Below are 10905 nucleotides of genomic sequence, written 5' to 3' on the forward strand. Positions count from 1 at the left end.
AAGATTCCAGACTGATGAGAAGGGAATTTCGTGAATGAAACGACGTTTATGAAATAAAAAATATTCAACAATATGTGATGTCTGAAACACACAAGTTGAAATTTTCAGTCCACCTTGGTAGTACAAGATATACTGAGATTTAAAGAAAACTTTTTGGTGGAATAAAATGAGAAAAATTTGGCTTCTAGTTGCCAAATTTTTCAACAGGTCAAAGAACACCAAAGGACTAGATGACCCTTACGACCACTAGAAATACCAAAGTGGAGACGATATCAAATTTTGATGGACTTGGTGATAGGATCACCAAAGTAAAGGAAAAATCGTGATTGAATTTGGGTAATCATAGATAGACTAGCAAAATCTATGCATTTTCTCTCCATCTGTATGAAATATAATCTGGACAAGCTAACCACCATATACAAGGATAATATTTTGAGATTACACGGTGTTCCTTCAAGCATTTTGGGATCTGAGATTCATGCCCCTATTTTTGAAAAGTTTTCAAATAGCCAAGGGAACAAAGGTCACCCTTAACACGACTTATCACCCATGAACTGATGGCCAAACTGGGATAAAAATACATACTCTTGAAGATGTGCAGAGGGCTTGTGCCCTAAACTTCAGAGGAAATTGGAGAGAACATCTCCCGCAGATGGAGTTTTCTTATAATAATTATTATCGCAAAATCATTGCAATGACTACATATGAGGCTTTCCATGGATGGAATTGTAGGTCGCCCCTATACTGGGATAAGATCGGGAAAAAATCCATAACAAAACCTGTGCTTTTCCAAACATCAGTGATCAAGGTAGCCGTCGTCAAAGAGAAACTCAAGGTGGCCCAAGATCGACAGAAAAACGATACCGACTTAAAAAGAATAAAACTATAATTTTAAATTGGCGAAACAGCTTAAGATAAAGTCTCACATATGAAGGGAGTAGTATGATTTAGCAAATCAAAAAAAAAAAAACTGAATCCAAGATATGTCAGACCCTTTGAAATTCTAGGAAAAGTCATAACCTTAGTTTATCGACTAGCCTTGCCACCAGACATGTCAAGAGATCACAATGTGTTCCACATTTCACATCTGAGAAGATACATCCCCGACCAGAATCATATTGTTGAAGTCGCACCATTGCTAATAGACGAGAAGCTGAATGAGGAACTAAAATATGAAGAAGTCCATATCTATATAGTGTACATCGAAGAGAAAGTACTAAGACACCAAACCATTTCATACATCAAAATACAATGGTCTAACCATACAGATCGAGAATTAACATGGGAATTAGACGAGAAGATGCGCACCTAGTACCCCTACCTTTTTAAGATGAAACAAACTCCCAATAATAAGGATGCGAGGACTCATATTTTCAAAGCAAATCACGCAAGCAATAAGCCTCAGGAATTTTAGCTCAAGCTTGTCAAATTAAAAGCTCAACAATTTCACTTAAAATTTCAGCTCAAGATGTGCAAAATCCAGCATAATGGAGATCGAGACGTAGCCAAACCTCAAGGACCGATGTCGAGTATTTCGAGGATGCAAACCCCCAGCCCGTGAACTTGAAACTTTAGCTCAAAGAAATTCAATTCTTATGTCCTAAATAAACAAAACTGCGGCCAAGGGAAGAGCTAAAAGATTGGACAATTTATTGAAAAAGAAATGGCCTTTGAATAAACCAATGTGACTCTCAGTTGTAGATGAAATTATGACTACTTGGGAATCAAGTTTTCAGGGCAAGACCTCCTCTTAGAATGCTACAATTCAGTTTATGAATACATGCAAGACCTTCATAAATCCTTGCAACAAAAATCCTCCAAAATCACTCATAAGTCTTGGCCACCTCATGGAAGGAAAAAAGGCTGGCATCACCCATTTCGTTTAGCATCTTGGCACATCCAAGAGCTTCCAATATGCTTCAGGTGTTTTCCAAAGGCTCGACCAAGATGCTGTCCAAAGGCTTGCTTGAGGTGCTGTCCAAATCTCGTTCAAAGTGTTGCTCGTATTCGGCCAAGATTCGTCCAAATTAAAGCAAGTTTTGTACCACATATTGAATAACGGTAAGTGGGCTTATGTATTGTTTTATAGTTTGATGTATGATTTAAAATTCGATCAATTATCATATATTTTGCTTTTGTGTGCATTACTATATGTTTTGTTATGCAGCTTTTGCTAGGTTCTTATTTGATCCGTCCATTTCGTTCCGATTTGATCTGTTTGATCCACCTCTTTCGATCCAAATGATAAGTTTATTTGTTATGATTTGGATAATGGAACATTGGGAAAGCCTTTGAGGGAAAAGGCCATTGAGGGAACTCGGATGCAGGAAAAAGCCACGTAGAGAGCTCATTTACAAGAGAAGGCCCCATCTAATAACTCGTGGTCATTATTATAAGATCTATGTTCAGTACATGATTTTGTTTTGTTAAGACTTTTTTATATTAAGATTTTGTTCTAGTTAATATGATCCGATCGATATAAGTTCTGAACTTTGTCTGTTCCGTTTTCGACTTTTGCTCTAAAAATGATCACTTAAAGATATGTATATATATAACTTGTTATTCCGTTATTTGATTGGCTTCCCGTTTGCTCAGTGTTTCTGACCGACAATTTCGGTTGGGATTAATTCTAGCAAGCGGACTAGGCCAAGTTATAGTAATTGGACAGAACATCCAAGTATCGATCCCACATAGACTATTATTTAATTACTAAGATTGAATTATTCTATTTAATCTAGGCAAATAATAACGAGCGATTTGATTATTATTTAAACTAAGTAAATTTAAAACTAATTTATGCTAAATTAATGACCAAAATCAAATTTCAGAGAAGTTTGGAACTTGGGGATTTTCAAATTTAAATAAAATGACCGGAAACACACGACGGTAACAAACTCTGATTATTATCATGCACTGTAATTATTTAACTATAGATTATTCGAAGTCACGATGCAATTCCCTAAATTAATTATAAATCTATTTCTAGAATTTATAATTCTATTTTTATCTAACAGTCCAATTATTTCTAATTTAATTTAATTAAACAAAAAAACGCATGTATCAACGATGAAATCACAGCTTTCGCCTAAAATCGCACACTGAAACCGAATACTATTTCTAATCGATTTAACCGTGTGTTGATTAATATTTTTGAAGCTTATTTCAGTCAATTCTCTTTCAAGTCAAGATTGAACAACAAACATGCAAATAATTGGCCAGATTAAAAGCACAAAATTTACTCAAACATTAATCAATAACATAAAATAATTTTATAAATCAAACAATCCAATGAATAAACAAAATCAGTCGTTTGTCCCTATCGTGGTCCCGATCACAAGAGGAAATTACTCCATAAATTCAAAACTAAAATCACATTTAATATTCGAATTCATGTCTGAAAATAAAAAAAAACAAGAGAGGAGAAATTCTCAATGATGGTGCGCGAATCTTCCGTGTAAATTGCGCTGTTTTTCTCTCGTTTCTCCCAAATCGTCGCCGTCTTCAAGAGTCTCAAAGCTTGCGTCTTTTCTTCCTCAAAGTCGGCTGCTCTTTCGAAAATTCAATCCCCCACCCTTGTCTAGGTTATTTTTTCCTTTTATTTTTTCCTTCCAAATCACGAGCAAATCTTCGCCAAAGTCTCGATCTGATATCATGTACACGGACCCCGTGCATGCGTCAGGAGAGGGGTCCGTGTAGACTCGGTCCAACATTTCGGACTGCTGGACACGAACCCCGTGTAGAGGTCCGTCTCTGGGTCCGTGTAGACTCTGTAAGTGTCTTCCTTTGGCTTCTGAGGCACGGACCCTTACACGGGGTCCGTGTATGGGTCCGGGTGTTCTCCTTTTGCTATTTTTCCGGGTATTTCTGACGTGACATTGCGAAGCTTGACTTTTCTTTCATTTCTTTGGCTTTCATCATCTTTTGGTCAAACCTGCAAATAGCCATAATGAGACGAAATAAGCGCGAAACTCGGAATAAAAACGCCAGATAAGCACGAATACGACAAAATAAAGTCCCTAAAATGCTATATAATTCGTGCTTATCAACTCCCACACACTTAACCTTTGTTCGTCCTCGAACAAATCAGACAAAAATAAAGATGAGAAATATCTCAGATTCAAAACTCAAGTACCACAATCAAAACTTCTCAATTTGTCAAACTCTTTCACCCCCGGTCAAAAGATCACGCTTGGCATTTCACAAGATTTGTTTTCGTTGCAATTCAAGATTCAAACATTTACCCAGTAAGGATCAACAGAACAAGATGTGTGTAGTGTGCAGGTCAGACTCGTACTCATCACCAGCTACTTGGTTTCATGATCACTTATTTTCATTTGTTATCGAGACGACCCATATGCTTGACTTTCATACCCCTCTCTACTAAATGTTGAACGACGATGACTTGGTTAATAGTTCTTTTTAAGCTTATAACGTAAGGCCAAGGCTCACGGCTACAATAAAAGATACGAGAATCAAAAGTGAGAGAAAATAAAAATTATTCCTGTAGCACATTCATTCAACTTTTGACTCATCACCAATTACTGTATTCTTATCATTTTCAGAGCTCTATCGTCTCCTTTCTTCCTCCCCACAAACTTTCACCCACAGATTTTTTCGGGTGTTTTCAATACTATACACTTTCCTTCTTTTTCTTTTTCTTTTTCTCTCTTTTTTTTTGAATAAAAATTCATCGACTCCTTCACACATATTTCTTCAATCCATTAGAGTAATTCAAACATTGCAATGTGCACAGGAGGTTTATTTCTCTGACATGTAGGTAGGAAAAAGTGTATATGCTAAGATTCAGGTAGTTAATGTGGGGACTTGAATAAATTACGAATGGGGGCTAATTGTGTGTCATTGACACACACCATTCGATTTTTACATGCTCAAAAAGGGTTACTAGAGACAATGAATGATGTATCGGTCAGGCTTGAAAGGCTCAAACGGTCCAAAGATTGCCTAAATCATCCCTAAGTCATCATTGTTCGTATTTTCGCTTCGAGGGCTAATCAGACGAGTTCTAGGGATCGTTGTTCGATTTTTTTTAAGTTCACAATTCATCAATTCACTATCCATGAGTAAAAGTTTGACCACGTGAATTGAATGAAAGTTGTTACAGAACCGGTTCGTGTCTGACCCTCTCCTTGAAACTACGACTCCTCTCATTCAATTACTAGGCGTGAAACTATTTCCCGGGTGATCCAAAATCTAACAAAATAATCCGATTATCAAGTGAAACAGGAGCTCTTTGTCTGTCAATAGTCTCATCCTACGTTAAAAGTGTTGTTAAGTGTTGTGCAACGATGTGAAACAAAACTGACCCACCCCCACACTTTGATAACGACACTGCCCTCAGTGTAAAGCAATATAAAATGAATGATCAAGACAGTTAAAGCAAAAATACTTCCCTGGACAAATTGAGGTTTTGAAACCGATCGCCCAGATAGATTCTCCCACACTTGATAAATTCCACCGCCAGTAGATAAATTACCTGCACCACCATTCACTGAGATTAACTCACGAACAATGCATAAAACAAAAAGAAAGAAAATTAGAAAAAATAAAATAAAATAAAATAAAAATATGAAAGAAGAATAAAACTAGACACTGGGTTGCCTCCCAGCAAGCGCTAAATTTATAGTCTATAGCCCGACTGTACTCCCCTATTCATTATGGGTTTTGCAGAGCCACGGTGATCGGCTCGTCTGGCATAGCACCTCCATGATAAACCTTTAGCCTATGTCCATTCACTTTGAAAGCCCCAGTTGCGTCACTAGTGATCTCCACTGTTCTGTAGGGAAAAACTTGTGTGATAGTGTATGGGCCTGACCACCGTGAACGCAACTTACCTGGCATCAATTTCAGTCGAGAGTTATATTACAGTACCAGTTGTCCCACCACAAATTCTCGATGAACAATGTTTTGATCATGTCAACGTTTGGTTTTCTCTTTGTAAAGCTTGGCATTCTCGTAGGCCTCCAACCTAAACTCATCTAGTTCATTCAGTTGCAGCACTCTCTCGTCACCTGTGGCTTTAGCATCAAAATTTAAAAATTTAGTAGCCCAATAAGCCTTATGTTCAAGTTCGACAGGTAGGTGACACGACTTCCCATACAGCAATTTAAAAGGAGACATGCCAATGGGGGTTTTAAAAGCCGTGCGGTAAGCCCAAAGTGCATCGTCGAGTTTTCTAGATCATTCTTTCCTTGAAGCACCGACAGTCTTCTCAAGAATGCGTTTAAGCTCTCTGTTTGATACCTCGACTTGGCCACTAGTTTGGGGGTGATAAGGTGTTGCCACCTTATGTCGGACCCCATACTTAGCCAACAGAATGTCAAACTGAGGATTACAAAAATGAGTACCCCCATCGCTAATAATGGCTCTAGGTGTGCCGAAACGTGAGAAAATATTTTTCTTGAGAAATTGAATGACAACCTTAGAGTCATTAGTTTTGCATGCAACCGCCTCTACCCACTTAGATACATAGTCTACAACCACCAATATATATTTGTTCCCAAAAGAAACCGGGAATGGCCCCATGAAATCGATACCCCACACATCAAATATCTCACACACCAAGATACTATTAAGAGGTAATTCATGCCTCCTAGAAATATTACCTGTGCGCTGACAATTTGAACATTGTGTGACATATTCATGTGCATCCTTAAAAAGAGTAGGCCAATAAAAACAGGACTGGAGGACTTTGGAGGCAGTTCTAGTTGCCCCAAAATGGCCTCCAGCCGGACCAGCATGACAATGAAACAAAATTTCACTTACCTCTTCCTGGGGTACACATCTTCGGATTATACCGTATGCACGTATTCTAAACAAATAAGGATCCTCCCACAAATAATATTTCAAATCAGAGAAAAATTTCTTCTTTTGCTGATAAGTAAAGTGGGGAGGAATGAACTTACTTGAAAGATAGTTAACAAAATCAGCATACCACGGTAAATTGGTGATCTAAAAGAGTTGCTCATCTGGAAAATTGTCTCGAATAATGTCATTGCTTTGAATCGGGTTCTCCAATCGCGAGAGATGGTCTGCAACTTGGTTCTCTGTCCCCTTCCTATCAATTATCTCCAGGTCAAATTTCTGCAATAAAAGAATCCAACGAATGAGCCTTGGTTTTGCATCCTTCTTAGCCATCAGATATTTCAAGGCTGAATGATCAGTATGCACGATAACTTTGCTCCCTATCAAATATCATCTAAACTTATCAAGAGAAAAAACCACAGCAAGAAGCTCCTTCTCTGTAGTGGCATAGTTCAGTTGGGCGGCTGACAGTGTCATACTAGCATAGTAGAGGACATGAATGCATTTTTGTCTTTTTTGTCCTGGCACTGCTCCGAGAGCTGTGTCGCTTGCATCACACATCACCTCAAATGGCGACCCCCAATCAGGTGCTATCATCACAGGTGCGGTGATTAATTTCTCCTTTAAAGCCTGAAATGCCTGCACACACTCATCAGAAAAATCAAATTGTACATCTTTTATCAGTAAGTTGGTCAGTGGCTTAGCAATGCTAGAAAAATCTTTTATAAAGCGTCTGTAGAATCCCGCATGCCCAAGAAAACTACGCACTCCTCTAATGTTGGTTGGGGCTGGGAGTTTCTCAATCACCTCAATCTTTGCCTTATCAACTTCAATCGCATTCTCATAAATCTTATCCCCTAACACAATTCTCTCTCTCACCATGAAATGACATTTTTCCCAGTTTAAAACCAAATTCGACTCCTCACATCTCTCCAAAACCTTAGACATGTTAATTAAACAAGTATCAAACGAGGAGCCAAATACAGAAAAGTCATCCATGAATATCTCGATAAAGTCCTCAATCATGTCATGAAAAATTGCCATCATGCATCGCTGGAAAGTTGCTGGTGCATTACATAGGCCGAATGGCATCCGCTTATATGCAAATGTCCCATAAAGACAAGTAAAAGTGGTTTTCTCCTGATCTTCAGGGTCAATGGGAATTTGCATATAACCGGAATAACCATCCAGGAAACAGTAGAAAGAATGTCCAGCCAACCTTTCCAACATTTGATCAATAAATGGGAGTGGTAAGTGGTCTTTACGGGTGTCGTCATTAAGTTTTCTATAATCAATGCAAACACGCCACCCCGTAACAGTTCTGGTAGGAATTAATTCATTATTTTCATTCTTCACAACAATGATTTCACCTTTTTCCGGAACAACTTGCACTGGACTAACCCACCTACTGTCAAAAATCGGGTAAATAATACCTGCATCCAGTAGATTTATCACCTCTTTCTGCACCACCTCTTGCATAGCCGGGTTCAGACGCCTTTGAGGTTGGGTAGATGTCTTGTGATCAGCCTCCATCAGAATTTTGTGCATGCACATGGAGGAGCTGATTCCCTTTATGTCTGCAATGCTCCAACCTATGGCCTTGATATTATCCCTCAAAACACGCAACAACTTTCCTTCTTCCGTCCCTGTCAAAGTAGAAGAAACTATTACTGGCAATTTATCATTATCAAGTAGAAATAGATATTTTAAGTGTGAAGGAAGAGGTTTCATCTCAAGGATTGGGGCTTCTTCAGTGGATGATTTTAAAGGTCGTGGGATATGCCCAAGCTCCCCAATCCTCGAGTTTACCGTTTTTGAGATCGGTCTGCCTGCTTCCAGATAATGCATGTATTCCTTAATATCATCATTCTCCAACTTTCCTGGACATGAATTAGTCAAACAAATTTCCAAAGGATCTTCACTTATCAATTCCTGAAAACCACACTCAACAAACTTGTCAATAGCATCAATTCTAAAACAATCAGATGTGTCATGAGGGTATTTGATAGATTGGAAAATATTAAACACTACACTGTCATCATTCAACCTCAACACCAACTCACCCTTTTGTACATCTATTAGAGCTTTCCCAGTGGCTAAAAATGGTCTTCCTAAAATAAGAGGAATCTCACAATCCTCTTCCATATCTAACACCACAAAGTCCACTGGGAAAATAAACTTGTTTACTTTCACTAAGACATCCTCTACTACTCCCCTAGGGTATTTAATAGATCTATCAGCCAATTGTAGGGAAATTGTAGTCGGCTTAACTTCACCTATTCCTAGCTTCTCAAAACATGAATAAGGCATTAAATTAATGCTTGCACCTAAGTCACATAACGCCTTGCTAAAGAATGAACTTCCAATAGTTTAGGGAATAGAAAAACTACCTGGATCCTTAAGCTTCGGGGGTAATTTATTTTGTAGAATCGCAGAGCATTCCTCCGAAAGCTTAACTGTCTCAAAATCAACTAATTTTCTCTTGTTTGATAAGATCTCTTTAAGAAATGTTGCATACGAGGGCATTTGAGCTAAAGCTTCTGCAAATGGGATATTTATATGTAGCTTTTTGAAAATCTCAAGAATTTTTGAAAATTGAGTATCCAATTGCAGTTGCTTAGCTATTTGGGGAAAAGGGAGTGAATTAATATCAATATTGGAGTTCGAGTCTAGAGACTTAACTTTCTCCCTTGCGTCCTCTGACCTTTGCTTGGATAATTCCTTCTCTTTCACATCGCCTTCAACATCGATCACTTCCTACTTTATGGGAGACGTCGCTGTGACTGCATTGACACCTTTTGGATTCTTTTCCGTGTCACTAGGTAGTGTACCTAGAGCTCGAGTAGCCATTTGTGTCGCTAATTGCCCTAGTTGCGTCTCCACTCTTTGCATCATGGCATCATGGTTTTGCCATCCCATCTCATTCCCGGCTATGTACTTTGCAAGCATGTCCTCAAGGTTTGACTTGCTATCCTATGGCTTGAAACCGGGTGTCATAGAGGGTCCAGCGCCTTGCGCAGGTTTAGGTGGTTGCTGAGGAGGCTTTTGCTGTGTAGGATGTTGTGGAGGATTAAAATGTAGTGGCTCAACAGAATTTTCTGACGGTCTCCACCCAAAATTCGGATGATTCCTCCAGCCCAGATTATATGAGAAACTGTATGGACTATATTGCTGACGACCCTGGTTTCCCACATAATTTACTGAATCCCCTCCAAAGCACTGTATTCCCTCACAAGACATATCTGGCAAGAACTGCATGTCACTAGATGATCCACCAACTGTCTCAGTGTTTCCCTGAATTTGATGCAGTGGTTTGGCTGGTATTGATTTATTTGCCTGTAACTGTGCCATCTGATGTGTCAACCCATCAAGCTTTGCTGTGATCGCTGTCAAAGCGTCCATCTCAAGAATCCGACTTTCTTCTCCCTGCGGTTGTCTTGCCAACCCACATTGCTCTCTGCCATATTAGATATGATTTCGAGCGCTGCAGTTGGCGTTTTCCTGTACAAGCTTCCGTTTGCTGCCGCATCAAGCATAGACCTAACAGATGGATCCACCCCATAGTAGAACGTCTCAACCTGCTGGCCTATCGAAAAACCATGTCGTGGGCACATCCTCAACATCTTTTTAACCTTGCCCATGCTGAATTTATTGATTCCTCATCTCTCTGTCTAAATGATGTAATTTCATTTCTCAACTGTGTAATCTTGGTTGGGGAGAAATACCTGTGCATAAAGACCTCAACTAATCCATCCCATGTCGTGATAGAACCAGCTGAAAGGTCTCGAAACCACTCCATAGCCTCTCCTTGTAGGGAAAATGGAAATAATCTGAGTTGAATGGCATCAGTACTCACCCCATTGCACTTGATTGTGTCACAGTTTGACAGAAAGTTCTCCAGATGTGCATTAGGATCTTCAGACGGTGATCCTCCAAATTTGACTTGGAGTTGAATCATCTGGATGATGGCTGGCTTAAGTTTGAATGTGTTTGCCTGAATTGTAGGGCGGACAATACTAGAACCATAACCTCCAAAAGCGGGCCTATGAAGCTCCATTAAGATACGATTATCCTCTTCTCCGG

General features: G+C 39.1%; 3 protein-coding genes across 3 annotated transcripts; all 3 read right to left on the reverse strand.

Annotated features, from left to right (window-relative positions):
• Positions 1 to 5673: 5673 nt before the first annotated feature.
• On the reverse strand, positions 5674 to 6138 carry LOC140805701 (uncharacterized). The gene is made up of 2 exons (XM_073161983.1): positions 5940 to 6138; positions 5674 to 5852 (listed from the first exon to the last, which is right to left on the reverse strand). Exons 1-2 carry the CDS (start codon positions 6136 to 6138, stop codon positions 5674 to 5676), a joined length of 378 nt encoding a protein of 125 aa, XP_073018084.1.
• A 60-nt stretch (positions 6139 to 6198) lies between these two features.
• LOC140805709 (uncharacterized) lies at positions 6199 to 6802 on the reverse strand. Its single transcript, XM_073161994.1, has 2 exons — positions 6784 to 6802; positions 6199 to 6623 (listed from the first exon to the last, which is right to left on the reverse strand). The coding sequence occupies exons 1-2, from the start codon at positions 6800 to 6802 to the stop codon at positions 6199 to 6201; spliced, it is 444 nt and encodes a 147-aa protein (XP_073018095.1).
• Positions 6803 to 6969: 167 nt separating this feature from the next.
• LOC140805720 (uncharacterized) lies at positions 6970 to 9771 on the reverse strand. The gene is made up of 5 exons (XM_073162002.1): positions 9618 to 9771; positions 9213 to 9443; positions 8228 to 9149; positions 7240 to 8107; positions 6970 to 7101 (listed from the first exon to the last, which is right to left on the reverse strand). Exons 1-5 carry the CDS (start codon positions 9769 to 9771, stop codon positions 6970 to 6972), a joined length of 2307 nt encoding a protein of 768 aa, XP_073018103.1.
• Positions 9772 to 10905: the final 1134 nt, after the last annotated feature.

The sequence above is a fragment of the Primulina eburnea genome, chromosome 1, assembly GCF_022965805.1.
Source record: "Primulina eburnea isolate SZY01 chromosome 1, ASM2296580v1, whole genome shotgun sequence".
Taxonomy (NCBI): domain Eukaryota; kingdom Viridiplantae; phylum Streptophyta; class Magnoliopsida; order Lamiales; family Gesneriaceae; genus Primulina; species Primulina eburnea.

Bases quoted from the DNA above. Each gene is read 5' to 3' on its own strand.
- LOC140805701 (XM_073161983.1), bottom strand. From the start codon at position 6,138: ATGTCTCCTTTTAAATTGCTGTATGGGAAGTCGTGTCACCTACCTGTC. The intron at 5,853-5,939 runs GTTGACATGATC...AATTGATGCCAG, and splicing joins TTACAAAGAGAAAACCAAAC to GTAAGTTGCGTTCACGGTGG.
- LOC140805720 (XM_073162002.1), bottom strand. From the start codon at position 9,771: ATGCTTGCAAAGTACATAGCCGGGAATGAGATGGGATGGCAAAACCAT. The intron at 9,150-9,212 runs GTAGTTTTTCTA...TATGTGACTTAG, and splicing joins CCCGAAGCTTAAGGATCCAG to GTGCAAGCATTAATTTAATG. The intron at 7,102-7,239 runs GTTTTTTCTCTT...CTTTTATTGCAG, and splicing joins AGAAGGAGCTTCTTGCTGTG to AAATTTGACCTGGAGATAAT.